This window comes from Cnephaeus nilssonii, assembly GCF_951640355.1.
Source record: "Cnephaeus nilssonii genome assembly, chromosome: 3".
Lineage (NCBI taxonomy): Eukaryota > Metazoa > Chordata > Mammalia > Chiroptera > Vespertilionidae > Cnephaeus > Cnephaeus nilssonii.
Window position 1 is genome coordinate 9519399 of NC_137074.1, and position 27972 is coordinate 9547370.

The 27972-nt window shown below is 54.9% G+C and overlaps 2 protein-coding genes across 2 annotated transcripts; both read right to left on the reverse strand.

Moving 5' to 3' along the window:
* Nucleotides 1–848: 848 nt before the first annotated feature.
* FTCD (formimidoyltransferase cyclodeaminase) lies at nt 849–13481 on the reverse strand (the record flags this gene model as incomplete). The annotated part of the gene is made up of 14 exons (XM_079767444.1): nt 13383–13481; nt 12406–12589; nt 11081–11209; nt 10125–10213; nt 9810–9989; nt 8594–8731; nt 8383–8514; nt 5269–5330; nt 4746–4875; nt 4477–4638; nt 3783–3826; nt 3443–3581; nt 2071–2166; nt 849–935 (listed from the first exon to the last, which is right to left on the reverse strand). The coding sequence occupies exons 1-14, from the start codon at nt 13434–13436 to the stop codon at nt 849–851; spliced, it is 1626 nt and encodes a 541-aa protein (XP_079623570.1). The 5' UTR covers nt 13437–13481.
* A 2795-nt stretch (nt 13482–16276) lies between these two features.
* On the reverse strand, nt 16277–26364 carry SPATC1L (spermatogenesis and centriole associated 1 like). The gene is made up of 4 exons (XM_079766966.1): nt 25271–26364; nt 20168–20500; nt 17106–17257; nt 16277–16682 (listed from the first exon to the last, which is right to left on the reverse strand). The coding sequence occupies exons 1-4, from the start codon at nt 25470–25472 to the stop codon at nt 16356–16358; spliced, it is 1014 nt and encodes a 337-aa protein (XP_079623092.1). The 5' UTR covers nt 25473–26364; the 3' UTR covers nt 16277–16355.
* Between the last annotated feature and the right edge of the window lie 1608 nt (nt 26365–27972).

Sequence of the window (27972 nt, forward strand, 5' to 3'; positions counted from 1 at the left end):
CTTGTCTTGGTGCCCCTAGTCCCAGGGGAGTCTCTATTACACCCCCTCCCTGGGTCTGGCTGCCCAGGCCCTGCAGGAGACACAGTAGAATGCAGACGGGCCGTGGGCTTGGGGGTGGGGAAGCTGCCCTCCTGGGACCCCGATCACCTGGCCGCATCCCCCCAGCCCCCATGTGAGAGAGTCAGTACCTGGCACCTTGTCTTCCTGGGACCCTGGGCCCAACGCTTCTCCCCCTCCTGGCCAGGACACAGGAAACTCGGTCATCACGTCACCTCCCCGGGAACTCTGACACACCTGCTTCTCCTCATCCTCACCGCCTGAGTGTCACCCAGCCACCCCGCCCTGCAGTGCCTGCCCGCCACTCCCCACATCAGGAGTGATGCGATTGGAGGGAACCTGCTCCTCCATGGGGACGCTGCCCCAGCACAATCCCAAGGCCGCTTCGCCGGTGCCCTGCACCAAGCCCCAGGTGCTCTGAGTGACCCGTGCCTGGGCTCAGGCCTCGTCACATCTCCCCCTGGAGCTGACATGTCCCTCGTGCTCCCCGTTTCCTCCCATCTCCCCAGCTCACCCGTCACCAGCCCCCATCCCTGCCCACTCAGTTCAGCCCTTTCCCCAAAACCCCAAACACACGACACAGGCAAGGGTGTGCTGTGCCTTTACTAGAGACCACAGGTGACAGTGGGTGGCACCACCAACCTCAGGCTCCACACCCCCCCATGCCCACCCTCTGGGCCTCATGAGGACCGTCCCCAGGGGCCATCCTGTCTTGGTAGGCAAGCTGGACCCTATTGGAAAGGAGAGGGGGTTCTGGGGGTGCTGAGTCCGGTGAGGGCCCCTCCCGGCCATCACTCCTGCCGCTCCTCCAGGCGGTCCAGCACCAGCGCGGCCTGAGTCTTGGCTTCCTGCAGGAGGCTGGAGATGCGCTGGCGGATCTGACAGACAAGGGGCCAGGTCAGCACCTTGCAACTTTGCCCATCCCTGCTGGCCCAGGCCCTCCCTGCCCCCTCCCTGGGCCACCTCTGGCCCAACCCCCCTGGCCTCTCCACTCAGGTGACTGGGCCATCCTGGGCTTCCTCACAGACCTCCTAGTAGAGGTGGGAGGGATCTGTCTGTCCTGAGTTTTGGGGACAGCCAGGCTCCAGGGCCCCCTCCCTCCTGGTCTTCCCACTTCAGCTGTGACTGCCCAGGGCAGGGCTGTGTCCCCAAGGCCCAGAGGGGCAGTGTTCATGTGGTCAGTCCTTTAACAGAATGCCCTTGTGGTGGGCAGTGACTCCCCTGAGGATGGCCAACCTCAGCCTGGCTGGGCCTGGCAGAGAGGGACAGGGCCTGGCCCCTGAAAAGGCCACAGTGCCCCCCCATTCTCAGCCGTGAAATCGCTTTTTAACAATTATCACAAAATCACAGAGAGAAATCACATAGCTCAGGTGGCTGGGGCTGGGGTTGGGGTTAGAGCAGGAGAATGGGGTGCTAAAGGATGTGGGGTTTTTATGGAGTGACGAGAATGTTCCAGGACTAGATAAAAAGTGGTGATTACACAACACTGTAAGTGGCTAAAGCCCTGAATTGTATATTTTAAAATGGTAAATTGTATGTTCTGTAAATTTTACCTCAAGGACATAACAATGAAAGTATCGTGAACGCTAAAGCAAAGATAATTTCGTGGGTGGGCAACTGGTCTTTGAGGCCCCATGTTGCTAGTGCCCAGGGTCTGGCCTGGCCAGTCTAGAGTACCCCAGCCCCAGGTGGCCCCACTGGGCAGGTATGCACAGTGGGCAGGCTCGGGGTGGCTGGGCCACAGCTCCATCAAGGGTACAGGGGCCCCAATCCCTGCAGCTTTCTGGTCCCCTGACAGGACTGGCCCAGGTCCTTCCTGAGGTGATGGGAAAGGAAGTGGCACCCGAGAGAGGACAACAGCTGCCCTCCAGCCAGGCCTCTCCACCTGCAGGAGGCTGCACACACTTCCCTGAGGGCCTGCTGCCAGAGGCTCTGGCCGTGTCCGCAAACCACAGCCCTGCGGGCCACCTGCAGGCCCCTCCGTGGGCCTGGCCCTGAGCGCCTGCTGCTCACCTGGTCCTTGAACTTGTCGTCGCTGATGTCCTTCAGGTTGATGAGCACGTTGAAATACGCACCGAACATGCCCGTCTCCAGGGCCTTGGCAGCCACCTGCAAGGTCACGGGGACAGGGCTGGGGGACGGCGGGACTCTCCCTGTCCACCCTCAGCAAGAGCCCAAGGCCTGGGTTGGGCAGCAGCGTCTGGGATCCCAGCAAGTGCCTGCCCCTCTGAGCCCTCCCAGTCATCAATAATGATGGCAAACTGACCACCAAGGGTCCCCCAGAGGCAGCTGGGCAGCCCGTCCGAGGAGGCCCGCCCTCATCCCGCAGCGGGGAGTGGGCTCCAGCCTTGTCCACCCAGAGGACAGAGGCAACCACCACAGCCTGACTCTCCACCTTCGGGCTTAGAAATGGAGGCCCCGCTCATCTGAGCGTGGCCCAGCCTCCTTGCACAGCAGCCTCGGGGCGGGCTGGATCCTCTCCTGGGTCACCGCTGTGGAGTGACTGTGAGCGGAGTGAGCACGGTGGCCAGTCACTTGGTAGGAGCATGGTCCACCCTGGGGTTCCTGGACCCTGCGCAATCCAGCGTGCAGAGGCTCCCCCTCAGATGACCTTGGACACGTCCAGCAGGCCAGGCCCACATCACGGGCCTCGGTGCTCCCTGACCTCACGCACACCGAACGCTGCATGTGCACAGGCCTGGACGGAGCTGGCTATAGTGGGGCTCTTAACAACGAGTTCCAACATGATAGATGCTCACAGAGTCCCCCTGGACAAGGAGATGCCGGAGCACGGCGGGAGCACGGGAATGGTAGGCACCACAGCCCGTGTCCAGGCAGCTTCCGTCCTTGACAGCTCAGACTCGGCTGCCTTCCCAGGGAAGGAGGGGACCCTTCTCTGCGGCCTCAAGCCCAGACACTGAACTCAGGTGTCCCTCTTATAAAGACCCTATAAACGGTGGGGTATGAATTCAAGGGGCAGAAATCACAGTCCTGAGCCCTCCACACACAGGCTCACGATGTGTGCACACCTGTGAGCTGTCTTTAGTGTTTTCTAGAGCCAGGAGGCCAGGGGGAGGGAGAGGGGGAGACCCAGAGAGGGGAGGAGGAGGAAGAGGCATCAGGAGGGTCAGGCGTGGACTCTGGAGACTCGTTTGAGTTTCTGCTTATCTGCCCTGCAGCCCTGAACAAGATCCTGAGTTCTCCATCTTCAAAGGAAATCAACACACCAGCCCTGCTGGCTGCAGCTGGCCAAGACCACCTGGGACGTGCTCATGTCCAGGCCATGGTGTTTAGCAAACACCATGAACGGCTGTGATCGCCCAGTGACCCACCACCTCCCCATGGCTGCACCCCCGACAGCGGGAGGCCAGGCTCCACCATGTACCTGCAGGTCCGACCGGCAGGCCAAGTTCACACACAGGGCCAGCTCCCGCAGCGCCGGCCACAGCGCGGCCACCGTCTCCGCCAGCTCCAGGGGCACGGTCACCGCCTGTCTCAGCCCCTTCTGCAGGGCGGCTGCTCGCCTGAAACCAAGGGGTCATCGAAGCCCAGGTCATGCAGGAACCCCACCCGGGACCCCACCCCGACAGCTGCAAACGGACAGAACCAGGGTGGGGACAACAGGAAAGTCACTCTTTCCTCACCAGCCCATGCTCAGAGGGTAGATTAATTGGAAATGAGACCCTTTTGAGTCTCCTGCACCACGCGGGCCGCGGGGCACCCACCTGTCCTTCTCCTCGGGGGTGCTCCTAGGCAGCTTCATCGCTTCCTGCCGGAACAAAGCACAGAAACGCACGGGTGAGGGGCAGCCATGCCCGGGCCACTCGGGAGCCTGGGCTGGGCAGGGGCAGCCTTGTAGCAGCGCCCACGTCACCATCAGGTCGGCATTTCCACGCAGCACAGGCGTCACTTTGGGAAGAGTGCTTCCGTTGGGGTTCATGGTGTTGGGCCCCCACAGAGGAAGGCGACCTGGCTCAGGGACCCCACCGCGGGCACTAAGGGACTGGAGAGGGAGGGCTGGCAGTGCCCTCAGGCACTAGAGGGGTCCCGTTAGGTCTCTGCGCCCCACCCCTCCCATAGCACCTGGCCTGCAGTCATTGTTCAAAAGTGACACAGGCAACTGGACGACCCCCAAAATCTAGACATAAAGGTTCACACTGTGTCCCCACCTCCCTGAAGGCACCTGTGCTCTGGATGGTCACTCTGGTTCTGTCGCTCCCCACAATGTGCTCTTGCTCTTTTGGCTGCTACGCAGGCAGGCCCCCCCCGCCCTTGTTTGTGTACCCCTCGACTGTGGGCATGCCGTGGCCAGGCCCTGCCCTCCCGCAGGATTTCGGGACACATTCAAGGGCACACAGCTTTTTCTCCTGAGGATCCCCGCTTTCCACGGGCCCTATGCTGGCCCCTCTGGGCACTCACCAGGCAGGCGGTGAAGGCCTGGGCATCCGCGTCCACCAGCGCTGCCAGCCGGGCTGAGGCCGCGTGGAAGGGCGGGATCAGGCGCCGCATGGTGGCGTCCAGGTGCTCGAACTGGCGCCGCCCGTAAGTCATCAGGCCAGCCATGCAGGCCAGCGAGGCACCCTGCGGAGGGGCCAGCTGAGGGACTGGGACCCCGGTCACCACCCGTCCTTGACCACAGCCCCCACCGTCCCTGTCCCTCCCCCAGTCCCTGCTGCTCCCCAGCTCACCATGGCGGCACTGGCTGCTGCCACAGAGCCGCCCCCTGGGGTCGCCGAGCGGGCGCCCACCTCCCGGACAAAGGCACGCAGTGACTTGTCCACCAAGCTCTGCTCAGGCCCGCTGTCGGGGACCAGATATCTGCGGGAGCCAGAGGGACAGGGATGGGGTCCTGGGTCATAGCTACAGACTGGGAAGGAAGGTCTGGCTCAGACCACGGTCCCTAACCCCAGCCAGCCCCCCTCACCCAGCCTCACAGCAGGAGAAAGGGGACACAGCCCCTGTTTGCATAGCAGCCACAGCCTGGGAGGGGCTGTGACCACCCCGGAGCACCCTCCTCCCCCCCCCCCCGCCCTGAGGACAGAGCAGACCTTGCTGGGGCCTCACTGCACTCCCCAACCAGCCCCAAGCCTGCTCCTGGCACGGGCACCCTGGTGTTTGCTGATGAATAAGTGATCGAGCAGAAGGCTCTGGAAGGATGGAGGCTGGGCCAGCAGGATGGGGGGCAAACGGAGGGACTGGGGGGCTGCTCACTCGATGATCCGCTCCTTAGGGTTGAAGGGGGACAAGGAGTCCAGGCCCAGCCTGTTCACCACCTGGAAAGGAAGCGGCTGGTGACCGACAGCCACCCCAGCCCACCCCCGTGCAGAAGGAAGGCCACCGAAGGGCCAGTCCCCCGCAGCTCACGGCGGCACTCCCCCCGGACCCAGCCGGTGTGTGGGGAGTGCGGTAGGGCGCAGCCGGCCACGCTCTCTCCCACTAGCAGCCCTGCTCACTGCTGGCTCCCGTCCAAGCTGAGCCCACCTGGGAGAGCACCTAGCCCGGAGCAGGCACCTCGTCTGTCCGTACACTTTCTGACACATCCACCCGCCGTGTCACTCCACAGAGACACGGAGGCCCAGGGTGGGGAGCTGCCCATCCGGTCCCTCAGCTGCTGGCCTCGCTCTGAACCACACGGGCCTCCCCACGTGTCCCTCAGATGCCCCCACGTGCAAGAGCTCCTTGCCGACGGGCCAACCACACTGCCTTTCCGGACAAGGTTTTGTCTCCTCAGGTGTCGACAACTCACTAGCTCTTAACGCCCAGGAGCTGCCCGGTTTGCCGAAACACAAGACATGTTACGTGAGGAAAAGTGAAGTTTGCCTAAACTCAAAATTAAGTTGGGACCATCCTCGTGTAAGATTAGAATTCTTTCCACCAAATAAACACCCAAAACACTTTATGGTGCCTTATGCCAGTGACACCAGCCCGGCTCCTTCTGAGCCGGAGTGGCTGATCCTGGTACAAAAAACAGAAGGTGGCAAGAGCTGCTGAGAGGAACAAGCCTGCAGGGCCCGGGGTGGTGGCGGGCTGTCCCCGGGAACATGGGGACCGGACCGGCGGAGAGACCCCTGGGGAGTTTGCTTGTAGCATCCACATGAGGCCAAGCCCTGCTGACACCAACAACCTCAGAGAGAGGGACAGAACTTGTCAACTGAATGTGAGCACCCGGCTACGCTGGCAGGGAGTAAAGGAACTCAGTCGAGGCCAGAAGTGACCGGGAAGGTGAAGCAGAAAGGCCTGCTCCCTCTGAGGCTGGTCCCCTGGGGACATCTGAGCACCTCTGCACCCCTCCTGAGTGGGGACAGCTCGAGCCTTCGTGAATGGGGGTCAGACTGCAGACCCCTGAAAGGCGACATCCCCAAGGATGAACTAGAAAATCAAGCCTCCGAAGGGCATAACCCAGCCAACAGACAAGAAAGGAGGCTGGCGGGAAAGGAGAGGCGCACACTGACCTCACTTTCTTATAGAACTACTAGAGGCCCAATGCATGAAATTCGTGCATGGGTAGGGTCCCTAGGCCTGGGCTGGCGATCAGGGCTGATCTGTGGGGTGACTGGCGAGGTGATCAGGGGAGCCCCCGCTGGCATCCACCTTGGCTGGACTGGGGCCTGCAGTCTGGGGGCAGCTCCTGCATTGGGTGTCTGCCCCCTGGTGGTCAGTGCGCATCATAGCGACCAGTGATTCTGCTGTTCAGTCACTTTGCATATTAGGCTTTTATTATATAGGAAGGTTAATTATCCGTGGATACTTAACATATGTAACATATGTGGATATGGGCACAGAAGGCCAATGTGATATATTTGACTATGTAAAAATAACAACACGGCCATTTAAACCTGGAGCAGAGAAGACTGCTCGCACAGTGAGTTAATTTTCTTGTCTTTCTTCAAGTCAACAGACATTGTCTAATATTGATAAAGTGCTGAAAGATTAAGTATATTATTAAACTTAAAACTTGAACCACTTAGAACTAACAAATGAATTCAGCAAAGTAGTTGAATATAAAGTCAACACACCACAGTCAGCTGCATCGCTATACACAGACAATGAGCAATCGGAAAAAGAAATTGTAAAAGCAATTTCGTTGAAAATCGCATCAAAAAGAATAAAATACTTAGGGATTAATTAACCAAGGAGGTGAAAGATTATACAATGAAAACTACAAAACACTGCTGGAAGAATTTAAAGAAGACGTGCATCAATGGAAACACATCCCTGGGTCATGGATGGAAGGCGTCATAGGGTTAAGATGGCAATGCTGCCCAGAGCGACTACGGATTCAACAAAATCATCAAAATCCCAATGACATGGTTTGCAGGTACAGAAAACCCTCCCTGGAGGGTGGTGACTGGCTGCACAGCATCATGAGTGTATTTAATATCACTGAACTATACACTTAAAAATGGTTATGATGGCAAATGTTATGTTCTGTGTATTTTACCACAAATTTTAAAAAAGGGGGGGATTAACCACCAAAAGAACCCCCTAAAAAATACTGTAACTCTAAAAAAAATCAGGAAATAAAGAAAGAAGAGGGAGAAAGAAGTACAGTGTGTTTATTTTCTCATTTTCATAAAAAGTGGTCAATGTACTGATAAAAATCAATAAATTTGAAAATTTTAATGTCATTTTAAAATCAAAAAAACAATAGAAAAGGTAAATATATTAAGTTATAACAGTAATTACCAGAATACCTAGAAACTAGACTAACTTCCATGTACAGTAGCCAGAAGAAACCACACCTACACAGCCCGACAAGCCTGAAACAGGACAGAAACAAGGCCAGGCAAATACTCAGAGATAACTTCAACCACCGAACAAAAGCTGCCAGAGAAATCCAATCATTGCTCAACGTCAGAAACGAGCTCAAAGTGGGAGGAACCCAGGTGGGTGGAGCTCAAGGCAAAGGTGTCATAAGGAACAAATGGAAGGAACCATATAAATCTGTGGGCCCAGGTGCCAGAGACTCGATCCCACATCTGGAAGTGAGAGGAGGCTGGAGGTGGCTCCAGATCAGACACCAGAGGGAAGGGAGGGAGGCCAGAGGACAGTCCTCCCGTCAGATTTTTTACGGGACAGAACACATTTAAGGCCACAAAGAAAACCCCAATAGTGTCCCCAAAAGGAAAAGCGTACGATCTCATCTTCTAAGCACAGACAATAAAACAAAGGAGGAGGAATGAGTCCTGGCCCCATGGACAGGGTTGCAGGCCCTTGCGTGGGCACCTCCAGCACCCAAACCTGCTCCCGGGAACCTGGAGTTCACTCGGGGCTCCCCCGGGGCCCTTCAGCCTCACCCCACCCTCCCTCAGGGGCGCAGCCCACCAGCCTGATCCGGTGCTCCTCCTCCAGGATGAAGAGGTTCTCCTTCTCGCAGTAGAAGGCAGCGGCGTCCAGGAGGGCCTTCAGGGGCACCAGCCCCACCAGCTGCGAGCCCACCACCGGGAGGCTCAGCTCCTGCAGAGGCCCAGCAGCGTCAGCCCCCGGGCCTGGGCTTGAGGACACCCAGGAGGGTGGGGGGTGCCACCCTGCTCACCTGGGCTTCCCTGCAGGTCTCCTCATAGACCGTATGCAGCCCCGTGACCTCGAAGTCCAGGAGGTTGGTGGACAGCTGAGCCAGGTTCTTTTCATCCAGGTACCAGCCAATGCCCTGGACCTTTTTCAGACGTCCTGGCTGCAAAGGAAAAGCCTTTCCCAGCCCAGGCCCTGTCCAGCCTCTCCTGGTTCCTGGTGAGAGCCACTTGCCCCTGCTTCCCCGGGGAAGAGGCAGGAGAGGAGGCTGGCAGGTGCTTCGGCCCACCGTGGCCTGCAGAGGGGTGGTGCTCCCAGGTGGCCAAGTGCACATGGCCCTCCTCCTCCCTCTCCCAGCTCTCATCAGAGCCAGCAGGAAGGGACTGCCTGCCACAGGGAAACTGAGGCCCCGTAGGGCCAGGCTCCAGGATGCTCACCCCCACGGGCAGCAGACTCAGATGAGACCCTGCCCATTAGCCGACACTCTACCCACACTGTGTCCTGGGGGCCAGACCAGGGCCGCCCCCACCCAACTCCAAACTCCTGTGTTTGGTCCCTTCCTTCCATTGCACCCCTCACCCCAGAGGCCGGCTCTCAGCCCCTCATCCTTGGGGTGACTCAACCCATCTGAAGAGGGACCTCTGACCTCTGATGTCAGCCAGAGCAGAAAGAAGGATTTGGGGTTCTCCTACATTTGTGTTGTGCTTACACAACGGCAGCGTCTGCAGGCTGGGGATCTGGGGTCACTGGAGATAGGGGGCTGACAGGTGGGCAGAGCATTGCCCTCCATCTCCTTCACCAGGTATTCCTGTGTCTACCTGTGTCCAACTAGGACTTTCTACAACAGTGATGCTCAATCTAGGTGACAGCTGCTGTGGCAGACTAGGGGGGACGGGGCACCTGAGAGTACCTGGGGGTACCTGGGAGTATCTGGGAATATCTGGGAGAACCTGAGAGTACCTGGGTGACTGGGGTTCAGAAAGCAGCTGTGTTCCTTTCAGTATACTGGTAGATATGCTGCAATATTTTAACCAAGGAAAATGTCCTTTAAAGCAAGTCCTCCCCCAATTCGAACACTGGAATCCCACCCTGACTCTTCTCACATGGCATGGACACTGAGGCTGGGCTGGCACAGGTCCACACCACAGTGCCACACAGCCTCTGACCTGCTCCCTGGGCCACTGGTGATCTATGGGACACGCCCAGCCCACGGGATGGCAGGCGAGCGTGGCTGCTCTCACCTGGTCCTTCCCACGGCCCTGCTCCCGGAGGTTGAGGGCGATGCGGTGTGCCTGCTCCTTGGTGCTGAGCAGGTTGATGTTGAACGCGATGAGGAACTTCCGGGCCCCTGTGACGGTGGCCCCCCAGCTCGGGGTGAAGGTGCTGGGGCCAAAGTCAGGTGCCCACTCTGCCTGCTTGAGCTGTAGGGAGACTCACCCTTGGGTATTGCACCCCATGGAAGGGGTGCCCCGCTGGGGTAAGGGAAGGGGAAAGGAAAAGGGTACATACCCCTGGGGTTCACCCCAAACCCACCCGCCATCGAGGGAATACAACACCTTCTCAGGCAGGGCCTCGTACTCCCCCGCCCGGATGGCCGGCAGGGTCCGGCGACTGGCCACCCGCGCCGCCTCGCCGTAGAGGTACACTGCAAGGGGAGCCTGGCCAGTCAGGCCCTGGCGGCTGGGCAGTCCAGACCCCCCATTCCCAGAGGAGAACCGAGGCAGGCCACTCCCGCCAGCCTCAGCCTGGAGGACAGGCCTCCTTCAGCCCCTGTCTCACTCAGGGTGGTCCTGATGGACACTCAGTGTGGGCCAGTTCCGCTCCTCTGCCCACCCAGGGGCAGGGCAGTCCCCCACCCTCGCTGTCCCCCTGGACAGATGCCCCTGAAAAAGCCATCGGCCGACCAGGAGAGTTGGGGCACGCTACTGGGAAAATGCTCACATTTCTTCCTAAAATGTATTTTCATTGCACAATAAATATAACCACAAATTAAGGAAACTCACCACAAACTCCCAACACCCGCACATGCACAGGGACACGTGTGTGCTACTCCCCACATCTGCATGGGGCGGGATGTGTGCCCCCGTGCTCACGTGTCCTGTCCACCATGCACTTTGCTTCTAACTTGTCCCCATTTGTACCAGGTCATTTTCTTGATGTGGTCAATCCCCCAAGCGAAATGATTCCCTTAGGGCTGTCCACTCGTCTTACTAAATCACATGACAAAGTGGCTGCCCCGTTCCCACTGTCTCAATGCCTGAGAGCCCAGGGCCTCCCTGGGCTGGGGCTTCCATTGCGTTTATCTCCTTATGGAAGAAACGAGAATGTTCTGTCAGTTTGCTGGTGGCAGTTTTTCAGGTTTTTGGTTTTTTTAAAAAATCTGCATGTTTAAGGAGTCATGAGCAGACACTGGTGAAGGGTGCTGGTGGGAACTGAACGTGAGAAGGGGCTGGCTGAGGAAACCCCTGAGATCAGGGCGCCCCTCCTCGGGGCAGGGGTTGGGGTCACTCACCTGGCACGCCCAGCTCCTCTGCTAGCCGCTGGCCAAAGGCCTGGGCACAGAGCACACACTCATCCATGCCAACGCCCCTCACCGGGATGAAGGGGCACACGTCCAGGGCTCCCATCCGAGGGTGCTCCCCTGCAGAGAGATGGGGGCCGAGGACCAGGAGGCCCAGCTGTGGGCGAGGACAAGGGCTCGGTATGTTCCCCAAAACCTATCCCTCAGGCCCCATCTGCCCCACCATCCACACACACAGCCATTCACACCAACCACGGGGAGCCTGGGAGAGGCAGGCCCCCAGGATTTGGGCCTCTGTGTTGTGTGAAAACTTCAGAATGGAGCTGGGCTGCCATCCCAGACGGACTGCCTTGCACGCTTTACTCCTCAAACCTTTGGAATGTTAGAACGGGGCAGAACAACTTGTGGACTGGGCCTAAAGCAACACTGTGTCCCAAAGAACTATTTGCAAAGATAACAGAAAAGCAGCTATTACGACGACTGGACTGAAAATTAAAGGCATTCTTTAGAATCAGCGTCACTGTGTTATCTGCACGACAGCACCGTCTTCCTTTTATTGATGGAGTTGTCCTTGACCCCCTCTCATAAGTGCCCATTGCCTTTTGTCTCCTAATCCGAACACTTCTGCCTGAATCAGTGTTTCCCGAAAAGCTATTCTTTGATCTCAAATAAATGCTTGTTGCCGCTCACTTTGCCCTTTTATTTTTAGGTGAACAGTATCAACCCCTCCCTCTCCTAAAAACCACCAAGAAAACACCAAAGAGCTTTGAACCTGTGCTCTCCGAGAGCCCTGGCCAGGCTGGAAGGCCCTCCTGGCCCCAGGCTGGCCTCCAGCCCTCCCTCCCTGGCAGCTGGGAGTCCACGCTGAGTGTCCTGCTGCCAGCCAGCAGCCCCCCAAAGATGGCGATCCCCTCCCCTCCCCAGCGCTTCTCCCCTTCCCCAGTCAACTCCTCGATCGGAGATGAGCCCCCATTTTCTCAACAGTTGAGGTCACTTGTGAATTCCCTGCCTGTGGACCTGGCTGGACTCCCTGCTGTGAGTGGCCAGAGACCTTTGACCCTGCCTGCCACCTGACGTGTTTGGCTTTGTAGGCTGTTGACAGGTCGGTTTCCAGCAGGGCCCTGTCTTCACTTCGCCCTCCCTCCCCACCCCAGGGCCTGCTCAGCGTGCTCCAGCCTCACTGCCGGTCACCCTGAAATGTGGACAGGAGTCGCCACGCACCTCCGCCTGGCACAGCGGGTTCCACGGGCGGCAGACCCCTCGGGGGCCATGGGGGTCCCCCATTCCGTGCCCTGTGGGCAAGAACAGCCCCTCACCTTTGTGCTTGCTCATGTCAATGAGCCGGAAGGCAGCCCGGGCAGCGTTGAGGGCCCCCTCCACCACATCCTCGGGCCGCCCCACGAAGGTGTAGACGGTGCGGTTGGTGGAGGGGCCGGCATCCACGTCCAGCAGCACGCAGCCGGGGGTCTGCGCCACGGCTTGGGAGATGGCGTCGATCACCTGGGGTGAGAGCCCGGCCCGCACCTCGGTTTCCCCACTTGGAAGAGGGACAGGAGCTTCAGAGGTGGCTGCGCCTCTCCTGTCCCCCACCCAACCAAAGGTGCACCCCGCAAGCTGCACTGAGCATCTGGGAATTCCCCAGCGAGCAGGAGCCTGGCTATCGCCATTGCCCCTGCAGGAGAAACTGAGGCAGGAAGCAGCACCCGGGCAGAGGAGCTGCTGGGGCTCAGGGAAGGTGACCTACAGGCCAAGGTCACGGAAGGTCAGAGTTCCAGCCCCTCCACGAGGCCTCCAGTGGGAGTAGCTGCATCGGGGGAGGGGCACGAAAGGCCCAGAACCTTCTGAGGTGACAGAAATGCCCAGTGCTTAGAAGCAGGGACTCGGGGCCCAGACTGCTCTGTGGCCCTCGGCAGCCCGCCCCATCTCTCTGTGCCTCAGTTTCCCCGTAGGTGATGTGAGGATAACAGTGCTCACCTGATACGCTGTGGGGAGGGGGAGACAGGAACCATGGCAGAGACCCTCAAACAGCCTGCGTGTCGGGGTTGGGGGCCCCATTTTCACAAGAGGCCAAGTGATTTGTTCAAACCTGGGTCAGGACCCCTGCCTGACCACCCCCTTCCTCACCCCCCTGCCCCAGGTCGGTCACTTCTAAGTTTCCCACACTCACGGGGCACACATGTCGCTGTGGCTGATGGGAGGTGTCCCCTTTGAGAGAAGATACTCCCAACCCCACACCAAGCGGACCCCTTGCTCCTTGCCCCGCGCCCCTTGCGCTGCCCCCCTGGCACCTCACCTCCTGGTTGTTCCCCTCTGAGAAGTTGGGGACACATTCCACCAGGCGCGACATGGTCTGGGCCTTGGTCCTCGATCGGGACGCTCTTCTCACAGACAGGAGGAGGGAAGGACGGACAGGGCTCTCCAGTGCCCGGCAGGGCCTTTATACTACCCCCCAACCCCCACCCCGGGCTGCTTATTAACCACCCGTGATGGCGAGGAGAGGGGGCAGGCTGGTCCCTGTACAAACACCAAGAGAGCAGTCCGGGGAGGGGCAGAACCAGGATCCCAGTGAGGCTGAGATCCCAGTCGGAGGAGGAGGAGGGATCACTCTGGCAGGGTGGCGCCCCTGAAAGAAGCTCCTGTGGTGGGACCCTCAGTGGGGAAAAGTCCTCACCAGACCCCTAGGTCAGCTGGGACTCCACTCCCATCGTGGCCGTCGTGTGAACTTCTTCATGACCCTCCAGGTGCCCCTCTGGGTCTCTGTTCATTCATGTGAACGACCAAGCTTCAGGGCATCCAAGGGCCAAGAAGGGCCCTGTGAGGCCTCGGCACTGGCCCGGCTCTGGGCAGAGGTCAGCTCAGCCCCGGCAGGCAGGAAAGTAGGGGAAGTGTGTGTGCCAGTGTGCGGATGCCCCCGTAGGCAGGTAGGCCGGGCGAGATCCCGGCTCTCCCCAGCCGTGGTCACTGCTCCCCAAGGCCAGGGGCTCCCCACAAAGGGGCAACGTGCCCCTGGGCAGCAGCATGAGACCCTACACTCAGAGGGCTGTGCTCAGGTCAACGCTGTCTTGACATTTTAGATTATCTTTTTTTTTTAATATCTTTATTGATTTCAGAGAGGAAGGGAGAGAGAGAGAAAAAAAAACATCAATGATGAGAGAGAATTATTGATCAGCTGCCTCCTGCGTGCCCCACACTGGGGATCAAGCCCATAATCTGGGCGTGTGCCCTGATCGGGAATTGAACCGTGACCTCCTGGTTCATAGGTCAGCGCTCAACCACTAAGCCATGCCAGCCCGGCTAGATGATCTTTTTAATCAGGACGGGCATTTCATTCTGCAAAGGCCAACACCAGTCACGTGGCCACTCTGACAACATGTGGGCACTGCACAGGTACCCCACACAGCTGTTAGGGTGGTCAGTGTCCGAGGCTACTTCACCCCTCAGCAGTCACTGTGGGGCCAAGGCGAGGAGGTGCCCAGGTCTTCAGATCCCCAGCTGTTCGATTCACGGGAACTCGGAGGAAGAGGGGCCCCACCACCCTGGAGCAGGCAAACCCAGAGACGCTCAGAGGCTGGGGACCAGCCGGGTCCTCTCCAACCTTGGCTCCCCTGGGTGAATGTGGGTGACCGTGGGTGACGGCCATACCACCTCCAGGTCCCACAGAGGGGCTGTGGCAGCCTTGGCAGCACCTGGCAAATGCCATAGGCCCAGTGGGGCTGCTCTCCAAACCCGCCCTGATGCCAGGCCTCCGCTGAGGAGAGCCTCCAGCCCGGGGGCGCCCAGAAGTGCCCACCAGCACCTCTTGTGGCAGAGGCCCAGTGCTGCATGCGTGGGGCCCTCAGCCGGAGGTCGGTGTCCAGCGGCTGGAAGGGAAGCATGGAGGTCTGTCATAGAATGATTGTGACCCTGAATTCACACGTTGAAGTCCTAACCCCTAAAGTGACTGTATCTGGGGGGAGAGAGGATCTTTCCAGAGGTAACTGGGTGAAAGTGAGGTCACTAATTGAACAAGGCTGGTGCCCCCATAGAGGAGGAGATTAGGGCACAGACACACAGAGGAACAGCCATGTGAGGACACAAGACACAAGGGTGTGTACATGCCAAGGACAGAGGCCTCAGGAGCAAGCAGCCCGGTGGCACCTGTGGACTGTGAGACGACGACGTCTGTCGTTTAAGCCACCTGTTCAGTGGTGCAGGCCGAACTGACCAACACGGGGGCCTAAGGTGCAGGATGTCCAGGAGACACCAGGCTGTGAGGACTGAGGGACAGGTTGCCCCACACTAGGGTTGGCCCAGAAACCCCAACACCTTCCTCCTGGTCCCCACCACAGAGAAGTGACTGGAGACACTTGAAGCCAAACCCCAGGGAGGAGGCGATGCCAGGCCCTGGAGGTCCCCCACCCTCTCTAGACCTCAGAGAGACGGGCCTGAGGGCTCCAGCGGGAGCAGTGGTACGTTTCCTGGGGGGACGGTCCTGGGCCAGGGCTTGGCCACGGCTGGAACACAAGATGCTGGGACTGGACCTGAGGTGACGCTGGGTTTTGAGACATTAAACATTGTAGTAGGGCCCTAGCCGGTTTGGCTCAGTGGATCAAGCCTGCAACCTAGGTATGTGCCCTTGACCAGAATCGAACCTGGGACCCTTTAGTCTGCAGGCCGATGCTCTATCCACTGAGCCAAACCGGCTAGGGCAAACTTCCTAACTTTTGAACAAGGGGCCTGCGTTTTCCTTTTGCACAGGGCCCAGCAGAGTCTGCTGCCATCCTGCCTGCCCCTGAATCCTTGCCTCAGGCTCAGCTTTTGGAAAAACCCAAACTGTGACAGGACCCTCTGGCCCTTTCAAGGGGAAGGTCCTTGAGGTTGGGGGCTGGGGGCCCTGCCTGAGCTTCAGCCCTTCCCCCTCGGGGCTCTGTCCGGGTGTCATTCCACAAACACCAGGGGCGCCTCCTGTGTGCAGCCCCAGCCATGACCAAGGCGCTCTCAAGCCCTCAAAGAGCCGAAGGTAAACAAGTAAACAGATGATTTTAATAAAGTGTGACAAGTGCCACGCAGGTGTGGGCGCTGGCGGGACTGTGGGCGCTGGGTGCGCCCGGCCGGTCCACGAAGGTGCCTGCTCTTGCGCAGTGTGCCCGCCTGGGGCCCTGGGCTCTCCCTCGGCGGACATGGCCCTTCCCCCGCTGGAGGGGACTCACAGGAGGCACGTTGGCCCCCAGGTTTGGAACAAACACGTTTATTGCAGGAAAGGCGTGGCGGGTGCTGGGGCGCCGGCTCACCAGGCGAAGAGCGGCTTGCTGTCCTCCTTGGAGAGCTCGCACAGGCAGTTGAGCAGCAGGAGCGAGTCGCCCAGGAACTTGGGGGGCACGATGTCGATGACCAGCTTGCGCAGGGCGGCCGGGCTGCTGTGCAGCGGGTTGGCACGCAGGTCGGGCCGCTGCTTCAGGATGCCGTAGGTGTTGATGAGGAACTCGCTGAACACGGGGTGCACCTCGCGGTTGTAGCCCAGCTTCTCCAGGCGCGCCATCAGCGTCAGGTAGCGGTGTGTCAGCTCCCGCAGCTTCTTCTCATCCACAGAGCCGTCTAGGGACTTGATGGACGTCTGGGGACGCAGCGCATGGGGAAGGTGGGGCTTGGCCACAGAACCCGTCACAGGAGGCCAGGGTGGGGACAGTGACCAGGTTTCCGTGGAGGAAGCTTCACAGATGGGCAAACCGGCCCAGAGCCAAGCTCCCCACCACAGCACGCTGAGCCTCCCACTCTCCCCTCCAGCAGACAGTGTCAGGGACAAGAACAGGGCCCCATCCCGGGCGAGGCCAACGCGTTCTGTGGCCCCGGAGCCACTCCTGAGACTCTCCCAGGCCACAAGGCAGAGGTGTTCATGGCAAGGGCTCAGCACACCCCATGGTGTGTGTCCTCGGACACCCCTCAGCCTCACCCAGGCCTCCATAGGGTATCACAGGTGACAGGCAGGGAGGAAACCCTGGAGCAGGAAGGTGACCCCCCACGGGGCAAGGAGGCACACCTGCTTGATCTTCTCAGGGATGTTGGACACAGTAAAGCCATAGAGCCGGGTCACCCCAGGGAAGACGTAGGCCAGGATACGCCTGTCCAGCTGGAAGGCGATCTCCCCAACGATGCGCCCGTCCTTCTCCGAGCTGGTGAAGCTGTGGATCTCTGTGGGGGGGGCAGGGGAGGACGGTGAGACAGGCTGGGGTCCCCCACACATAGGGTCAAGGGCCACCCGCCTTCCTCCTGCCTGTGCTCCAGTATCCATTTGAGGGAAAGGGCCAGTTTGAATGTGGCCGCTGCAGGTTCCAGGTGAAGCACTGACAGGGGCTCCCCAGGGCCCCGGTCTCAATAGTGATGTATAGGCGCCTTCCTCCAGCCCCCACTGGGAGGGTAAAAGAAAACTGAATTTTCTGTTGCCAAAAAGGAAAAGGATCCTTCCTCTCTTGCCTTTTCTTAATGTGTTCCCTAGGAAACCTGGGATGCTAAGTCCTTGCTCCATCCCTTTGGGATGTTTTACAGCCCAGGATTGTTTTTCTTGTCCGTCTGTTACCAGAGAGTCTGCCCTCCACCTGGATCAAGCCCTATGACCAGGTGAATACAGGATGCCCAGGTCTGTCCCGTCACCCAAGGAGTAACATGAGAACACGTATGTAAAGCACATAACAAGTCTAGTCTGCCTGGCTAGTGAAAGGGGAGATTCTGTCGATCTTGGCAACCGCTGTGCCTTGCAGGCTGGCTTAATGTTTATTTGATGGCAAGACTCCTTTTCTACGTTTGTGCAGAGGATGGCTGGATTGGCAGGAGATTCTATTTTTAGTAATTTCCCAGATGTTATCGGGCACATGGACCACTCTTCCCCTCCAAGTCTCCATCTCATATCCCACACACACAGCAAAAATTCTTAACAAAAATTTAGCAAATTGAACCTAATGATATGGAAAACTATAATACATCATGACCGAGCGGGATTTATCTCAGCAATGCAAGGGTGGTTTTAAAATTCAAAAATCAATCAATGTAATTTACTGTATCAACAGATGACAAATGAAAACCAAATGCTCAAGATGCAGAAAAAGCATTCAACAAAGTCCAACATCCATTTATGATAACTCTAAGCAAACTAAAAATTAAAGGGCAATTCATCAACCAGATGAAGGCATATACAAAAACCTTAGCGAACATCATACTTAATGGTGACAAACTGAATGCTTTCCCCTAAATCAATAAAAGAAATGACTGCCCACTGTCATAATTTCTAGTCAACATTATTCTAGGGGTTCTAGCCAGTGCAATAAGACAAGAAAAACAATTAAAGTCATACAGATTAGAAATGAAAAAAATAACCTTGACATGATCATCTATCCCAAGGAATCTTTTTTTTTTTAAAGCTGCTAGAACAAATCATTGAGTTCAGTAAGGTTGCAGGACACAAAGATGCATTTTCAGGCTTCTCCAAAGGAAAAGAAACAGAACCAATGGGGGGGGTGTGTGTACATACGTATGTGTTTATTATAAAGGCTCATATGATTATAAAGACTGACAAGTCCCAAGATATGCAGGTGAGACATTAAGATGGAGCCCAGGATGGCTGATGATATAGCTCCAGTCTGAGTTCAAAGGTCTGAGAACCAACAGAATCAATTATGTGCTCCAGTCCAGAGGCAGTTAGGCATGAGACCCAAGATGTTTCCATTGAATCCAAAGGCAAGAAGAATTATCTCTTCTTCAAGAGGGGGGTCAGCATTTTTGTCCTATTCAGGCCTTCAACTGATTGGGTAAGGCCCACCCACATTAAGGAGAGCTATCTGCTTTACTTAGTCTAATGATTTCAATATTAAACTCATCCAAAAACATCCTCACACAAATACCCAAATACCCAGAATAATGCTCGACCAAATAATCTGGGCACCTGAATAAATGGAAATATATAAAATGTTCATGGATCTGAAAACTCAACATTGTTAAGGTGTCATTTCACTGGAAACTGATCTAATTGATCTATAGATCCAGGACAATCCCAGCAAGCTTTCTTGTAGAAATGAACAAGTTGATTCTAAAATTCATATGGAACTACAAAGGTCCTAGAATAGCCAGAACAACTTTGCAAAAAGAGAACAAAGTGGAAGAACTTATACCATCTAGTTTATGGTCTTATAAAGCTACAGTAATTGAGACAAGATGTATTGGAATAAACATAAACATAGGCAAATAGAACAGGCTGGAGAATCAAGAAATAGACTCAGACATATCTGGATAACTGATTTTTGACAAAAGTGTCAAGTCAATTCAATGGGGAAAAGATAATTTTTTTCCATCCAAAAATTTGTTTCTTAGAGAGAGGGGAAGAGAGAGAGAGAGGAACATGGATGTGAGAAAGATTGGCCCCCGTATGCACCCCGAACAGGGATCGAATCAGCAACCTGGGTAGGTGCCCTGGCAGGGAATCTAGCCTGAGATCTTTTGGTATACGGGATGACACTCCAACCAACTGAGCCACACTGGCCAGGGCAAGGTAATCCTTCTAAATACCGTTGCTGGAAGAAGTGGCTACCTAATGTAAACCTCATACTATATACAAAAATTAGCTCATAATTGAACCTAAATGTAAAACCTAAAACTATAAAACTTCTGGAAGTACACATTAGAGTGAATCTTTTTGATACTGAGTTTGGCAAAGATGTCTTAAATAGGACACAAAAAGCATGAAATATATATTATTTTAAAAGTCCATAAACCAAACTTCATCAAATTAAATTGTATTGCTCTTCAAAAAACAAAGTTTTGAAAATGGAAAAGCCCTAAACTGGGAGACCATGTTTGCAAAACATATACCCAAGAAGAGAACTTGTATCCAGACTATATGATGAGCTCTTACAGCGCAATGATAAACAATCCAATTTTCTTTAAATGGGCAAAAGATTTGAACAGAAGCAGCCCTGGGTCCTGGCCTCCCAGCCACACGCTCCTCCTTGTGCTGGGTGGGTGGAGAAGCGGTGTTCAGATGGCCACCCAGACCCGCCCTACCCAACTGCCGCCACTGCCCCGAGTGCCCACCAAGTGCCCCCCTCGCCGTACCATTGAGGTAGTAGCTCCTCCTGGTCCTGTCTCCCGAGGGCAGGCTGCTCTCTGAGAAGCACACCTTCTTGGGTCGGGTCATCTCCCTGGGCTCCAGTGGGTCCTGCAAGGGGTTCAGGAGTGGGCACAGCTTCCTGTCAGTGGTACGAGACGCGTGCAGCTCCTGGGGGCTGAGGAAAGCCTTGAAGGACACCTGGGAGGAAGTCACACAGCCTGGGGAAGTGTCATCTTCGCGGGAGAGGGGGGCGTGCGAGCACAGCAGGTCCTCCAGCGAGGATGTCTGCAGCTGGGAGGGCACCTCCGGGATGCTGGTGAACCTTCCAATATCTGGAACTGGGACGGGGAGGAAAGGGAGGAGAGGTCAGGCTGATGTTCCTAAAACATCCCCCAAAGTGTAAAGGACACTTTAAGAACGCTCGTACACCCCACCCCAAGCTCTGACACCTGCTCACATCCCCCATCTTCAGGGCCCTCCCCATTCCCCTCTGGAGAAGGTGAAAGATGTGGGTGCAGCCACTGTGGGCCCCGCCCCTGCCCAAGGAAGCCACCAGCCTTGAGTTTATGGGCTCAGCAAGCATGTGTGCCTCGGGAGCTTCTACCCGCCATGCATCCACACCCAATACAGGGACCTTTACATGCTTGTTCAGTTTTCTGTAAATGGTATCAACCTACGCCCGTTTTATTCTGCAGTAAACCTTTTTGCTACAGAGCATCTTTTTTGAGATTTATCCACGTTGAGTTACTTGGTAGCTAACTGGTTCATTTAATCACTTCCTAGCACACGTACATATGCACACACACAGGTACAGTGGTTTTTGTTTTTTATATATCAGAGAGGAAGGGAGAGGGAGAGATAGAAACATCAATGATGAGAATCATTGATTGGCTGCCTCCTGCACACCCCCTACTGGGGATCGAGCCCGAAACCCAGGCATGTGCCCTTGAACGGAATCAGACCCGGGACCCTTCAGTCTGCAGGCCGACGTTCTATCCACTGAACCAAACCGGCTAGGGCTAGCTTTGTTTTCTACAACAGCAGTGGTGGTCCTGTGCACACAGCAGCTTCTGATCACTCCGTGGTATGTACAGACCAAGCTGATGACACGTGGCTTTTCCCTAATCCTTGGTGATGTTGAACATCTTTTTTTAAAAAAAAAAACAAAACAATTGTTATTTTTTTCAAATATATTTTATTGATTTTTTACAGAGAGGAAGGGAGAGGGATAGAGAGTTAGAAACATTGATCAGCTGCCTCCTGCACACCCCCTACTGGGGATGTGCCCGCAACCAAGGTACATGCCCTTGACCAGAATCGAACCTGGGACCCTTGCGTTCGCAGGCTGACTCTCTATCCACTGAGCCAAACCGGTTAGGGCATGATGTTGAACATCTTGTGTGTCCATGGGCCGCTCAGGTTTCCATTCTGTGAAATATCCATGCCTCTTCTTTGCTCATTTTTTTTAGTTAAATTATTTGTAGCAGTTCCTTTGGTACTCTGCATCCTAATGCCTTGTTGATAAAATGTCTTCTCTCAGTGGGTGCCTTGCTGATATTATAACTCTGGGTTTTTTTTTATTGATTAAGGTATTACATATGTGTCCTTACCCCCCCCCCCCAACCCTTTTTTATGGTGACTCTTATCATGCAAATTTTTTTTAAATTTTAACCTGTCAAATTTAACCTATCAATTCCTCTGTGAGGTCTATAAAATCCTTTTCTACCCTTATGTCATGACTTTTTCTCCTAGTAATAAAGCAAATATGTATATTTGAAAAAATAGTTTAAGAGCTATATTACAAAATTAAATCCTAAAATGTGCCTACTACCCTATCCCCAGCAGTGCTTTCCTCAAAAAACAGTTCTACAGAAGGAAAGTAGCCTCCTGTCTGCCCACCCAGCCAGCACAGCCAGTCCCGGCGGCAGCTCAGGGCCTCACAGTCTCCCACCCAGCCCACTGCAGGGCCCAGAACCTGTCAGCGACCATCTTCCAGGAATTCACCCAGCATGAGTCATCAAAACTCACGCAGTCCTGGGTTCTTCCCCAGAGGAGAGTGGAGCCCAGTGCTTGGAAAGGGGGTTCTGTCCCACTCACCTCAGAGACCTGGGGAAGAGCGCCATCTAGTACCGGCTTTAAAGGGATTTTTGTTGTGGTCAGTTGGCTTTGGGCTTTGCTTTTAGCTTCAGTTTAGTAAATTGTAACTCCTATTATTCCCAAGACTTCAATGAAGTTGTATGAAACACTTTAAAAAATTTTAATCATCAGTCAAGTCCAAAATACAGGTATAATTTTAAGCTACATTAAAATAAACTATAAAGAAATAACAAGAGTGAACAGAAAACTCTGTCTCTTCAGGATTAAAAGGATTCTCCTGAGTAATGACCATATCAAAAATAAAAATAGGAAAGCATAATTATTGAGAAAAAATGGAAATCAGAACATTAGATATGACATTAGCACATTCAAAACTATATTTATCATGAAATTAGTAATGTAAGTTCTTTGCTTTTTAAAAATCACCCAAAAAGCTAAACACTCAAATCAAAATATGGGAAGAACTCTTCAGGAAAGCAAAAATTTAAAAACTACAAAAATGACAGCAGAAATAACTGGAAACAGTTCTATGTTAAGTCCAATAAGATAACAAAACAGTGGAAAGCTACTTTAGAGAAACAGAAAACATACAGGAATAAAATTGAAAGTGAGAAAAGCAATTTAAGAATGACTAGGAAGGAAATGCTTGAATAGAAAGGATTACATAAAATTGTATATTAACTGGAAATTTTGATAAAAGAAGAGCTCTTCAGGGAAATTATTTTTAAATGACTCAATAAGAGGTAGAAAACCTAAACGGACCAATAAAGAAAGAAGAAAAATCTGGAAGTTGTAAAATAATTATACTCTAAAGGGCTGCAGGGCTCGGCGGTTGGCGGGTGAATTCTTGCAAATTCCCAGACAATGCATAATCCCTACATCAGATAAACGGGGTTGGAACACTGAAAACTTAAGAGATGCTTGACTAAGGTTCTAGTTTGTCACAACTCTGCTACTAAATCCCTGCAAAGAACCCACAGGAAGAAAACACAGCCCAGACTCTCGGAGGAGCAGAGCCTGAGATCCTGAACTAAGCGCCATCCAGACTCAGCAAAGCCCAGGACCCTGGGTCTCCCAAGGGAGCAGAACAGCGACACCCCACGGACAGGCCGAAGGAAGCCACTGAGGGCACCTTTTAATCCTTTTAATCCTGAAGAGACAGAGTTTTCTGTTCACTCTTGTTATTTCTTTATAGTTTATTATAATGTGGCTTAAAATTATACCTGTATTTTGGACTTGACTGATGATTAAAAATTTTTAAAGTGTTTAATACAACTTCATTGAAGTCTTGGGAATAATAGGAGTTACAATTTACAATGCCAAAACAAGGTCATCAAAATTGAACCAGATGAGCCATTTCTCAAGTTTTTGTTTTTTAAAAGTAAAGACTGGAAAGAAGGACTCTTCCCTACCACCCAGCCTGCGTGTCCGCCACCCTTGGGCAGACAGGGCATCACTGCCCACCGCCTGCCAGGAGGACAGGGGACAGGCTGCTGGAGCCAAAGTTCTGAGAGTCTGAGAAACAAAGACAAAAACAAGTGTGCACGCTGTCAGTCTCGTTTAAAGGGTCATTTGTAAACAGTGCAGTCGCAGACGTAGAAAACAGGGGAATGAATTGAAAAACAGTGGAATAAAAACAGCTTATGAGGAGGCTGGCTGTAGATTGAGTATTTACCTATCAACAGCTTTCCAAAATACATCAATTCTGATGACTCCAAAAATACAATGGGGGAAAAATCCATAATTGTAAGAAAGAATATAAAGTACTCCCGGAATAAACTTACTGATAAATGTGAAAATTTATATGTGAGAAACAGGTGAGGAGGCTTGAAAAAACTGTGAGCCAGCATAGCTTAGTGGGTGAAGACATCCCACTTGGGGTATATGGAAGAATAAATATATAAAAATGTGAGAAAAAGAAATAATGTGAAGAATAATTACCCCTGCCTCTGAGCTGATAACTACTTCAGCAAAACGTACCCTAAGGAAATAACCCTAAATATAAAAGTCGTTTTGCTGTGTTATTTATCTCAGGCTAAGAAAAAGTATAATTTCAAACATGAGGAAAAGAGTTCATTGAATTGTGTTCATGTGATTTTTTAATATCACAGTCAGTCATTTAGAAATATACTTACAGCAGCACAGAAATAACCGTGTCGTGATGTTAAAGGGAAGGAGGCAGAGGACTGTACATAGAGAATACTCAAAAACTACTAAAAATCAACTCCACCCAGAACAATGAGGACTGCGTGAACACCCCTGAGAACTGAGGTGGGAGGCCCGGGGTGGGGCCGAGGGGACCTGCCACCCCTCTGGTCCCTTTGAAACTGTGCATTGTGCTTGAAAACCCAAGTGAAGGGGACAGCCCAACAGGAGCCTGGCTGGGCACCGTGCACACGCTTCCCCGGGGGCAGGCATGGCTGCTTCCCGGGCTGGGTGATGGGGAGGCAGGGAAGGCAGGGAAGGTAGGCACCTGCTCCTCCATCGGCAGAGTGCAGGGCCCGCAGCCTTCTGGAGAGCATTCATCAGTGTCTACTTCAACATTTCGACCCCTCACAGCCTTTGACCCAAGGATTTCCCGGCCGTCACCCCTGCAGCTGGCCGCCGAGGCACATGTCAGGCTGTCCGTGGTCATGGAGAACTGAGAAGACACTGCCTGTCGTGAGGTCAGACTGAGGGCCGTGTGAACCCCACATGGGACAGTCTGCTCTCCGAGAGGGATGCAGGCAGCAGAGCCAAGTGCCGGGCCTGGCGGGGCCAACCCAGCGGCCTGGGGGTCCTGAGATCGCACACATCCTGCTGTAAGCCACTGTGGCAGCGCTTGTGTGCTTGTCGCTGATGTACATACCAGCTCAAGTGGCGAGGCCACCGCCCCCCGTTTTCCAGGTGTGGACTTACAGGCTCACCTGAGGACACACAGCAGAATGAGCACCTGAACCTGAGGGAAGGAGGGGTGGCCGGGACCACCTGCAGGAGCAGCCCCCCACTCCCAGGCCACCCTGGGGCCTCACCTGCCGTTGTGGGGGAGCATGCCTCAGGGTAGGCGGGTGCCTTGGGGAAGAGGAGGTCCCGGCTGCTGCGGCTGCAGCTCTCCTGGCAGCTCTCGCTCAGCAGGCGCTTGAGCATCTGGTTCTCCTTGAGCAGCCGCACCTGCTTCTTGAGGTCGGCGTTCTCGCTCATGAGCCTGCTCATCAGCTCGTTCCCCTCGGCCATGACCAGGACGCCTTGCTCACGTGTGGGCCTGTGGCCCCATGGAGATGGAAATCCAGAGCCACAGCGCCGCAGAAACAGCCCAGACCGGAGTTCCACGAGGGCCCCACCTTCCGCAGCCTTGTGATGTCGCCTTAAAGAGGCGGCGCCCTGCCCACTGCCACCCGCGGACTTCCTGGGGGGGCCCAGACCAGGGCACACGGCAGACACCTCACACCGGGGAGGGACGAGGGAGGTGGGGCCAGGCAAAGCCTAGGTGGGGGGCCTGTGACGCTCATGGGGAGGCCAGCCCCGCCAAGGAACACACAGGACCAGGCCTGAGACAGGATGGTTCTGGCACCTTCTAGGAACAGCCAGAATATTGGGCTGAGCGGGTATCCCATTCACACCATGGGAGTCCGCAGGCCCAGTGGGGACTCCGCCTTCACTCTGAGTGACTGTGCAGCCGCCCTCAGCATCCCCTCACCCTGAACCTCTGACCAGGCGACTTCCCGACTCCAGGCCCAGCCAGGCTCTCGGGGGCTGGCTGGTCAGCCCAAACCTGGGCAGGTATCTGGTGCCCTGGGCCACACACTTGAGGGAGGAAGGAGCAGTGAGGACAGAGGGAGCCCAGTTTGGAGCCACAATGGCTCCAGCCCCAGAAGCTCCAGCGCCTCCCACGGGCTGGCAGTTGGAGGCTGCCTGCTGAGCACACTGCCCTGGTGGGAAGGCCCGGGTGGCACAGCCCTGTCCTGCACAGACAGTGCGGAGTGTCTGACACTGACCGTTACTGGACCTAACTGAAGACCCCCCACTAGAGCACAGGGGCCATCTGGACCAATCACAGGCAGGCCTGTGGCTCACGGAGTCCTGCCAGAGCCAGATTCCAGCCCCACACAGTCAGTCGGGCCCCTGGGAAGCCCGCCCAACAGGACCCCACCAAGATGCTCTTCCCACACCTGCTCAAGTAACTAAGCTCTGTGCTATGTCCTGGCTCCAACGGTCTTGGTCCTGCTTTTCCGAAGCCAACCAGCGTGTCTTCCATCCCTTTTGCCCCAATGCCGCATCCCTGGGTGCAAGTGACAAGTGGGGTGTCTCCAGGCAGAACAAGGCCTTTGTTCCCCAGACTGCCCAATGCCTATTATGTCACTTCAAAAAATGCAAGCCCGAGTCAGGCGTGTAGGAAGGACTTCTAATCCCAAACACCCCTACGTTTCCCCAGATGGACCAGTGTGTGGGCCCACAGGCCCTCACGTTAGAGGGAACTCTCCCCCGAGGAAGGGTGTGGGCGCTTCTGGGACCCACAGCAGATGCCCCCTAGACCTCTTCACCGGCTCCTCCCATCACATTCAAATCCCATGTCTTTCGCACCCCAAGAAAACCTTCTCGATGCCACTGCTCCTTCAGCCTGTCAACACCCAGCCAGTGTGCTGGTCCTGAGGCACTATCTTTTTGTTGTTGTTGTTCATCCTCACCCGAGGATATTTTTCCATTGATTTTTAGAGCGTGGAAGAGAGAGGGAGAGACAGAAACATAGATGTGACAGAGACCCATTGATGGGTTGCCTCCCCCATGCTCTTCAACCAGGGGCCAGGGATTGAGCCTGCAACCGAGGTACGTGCCCTTGACCAGAATCAAACCTGAGACCCTTCAGTCCGAAGGCCCATGCTCCAACCACAGAGTCAAACCGACTAGGGCTCTTAAACATTTTTATTGCCTCAATTAAATTGATGTAGCAACAATGATTACGTTATTAAGGAAAAGTAGTCTTTTAAAGGTAAGTTTCCACTGTGAGTTAAACATTTCCTCAAAGAAAGGGTGTAAAGTTCACATCATGCTGAACGCAGAAAAGCTAGTATGACTCCATTGAACATTTCCCAGCATAATATTCAAAATCTGGTCACTGAAAATAAGATAATTTAAATTCAAGACTCTTCAATGATTTACCCAGAATAGAGACCTGGATTGTTAATCGGGTTGAGGCAAATACTTTCCCCTGAAATAACTGGAGACGCACCTGCTTATCTTCAGGCAGCTACTCCTGTTCCCTGAAACTGAGCAGCTGGTGCGCCCGGACAGCCCGGGACAGGGCCCAGGGCCGCGAGAGCAGCAGGAGGAAGGCCCCATGTGCAAAGCCTCGGGCCCTGGCGGGTTCTGGGCGGGCAATGACAAGGGCAGCGGGGCTTCCAGACGTTGTCTGCTGTCCGGGAGGACAGGTGGCCAGGGGACTGCCGTATGGGGCTGCCATCAGTCCGGGAGGCAGCAAGAGAAACGGCAGGTGGAGGTGGTGTTGGGGTGGGGCCTCGGGGGACACCAGGCCTGAGTTTTATTCTTATCAAAGCTCTGGGGGACTCCTCACAGCTACGCCCCAGTGGAGGCCGTGAGTATGTGAGCCGCTCATCCTCTTAAGTCAAAGGCAAACCCAGGTCCCTGATTTTCCATTTCTGAGCCCCAAGTCCATGCACACTGAACCAGGAAGGTTTAGACTAGCCAGAGGGGAACTGAGAGGTTTACCACCCAAGAA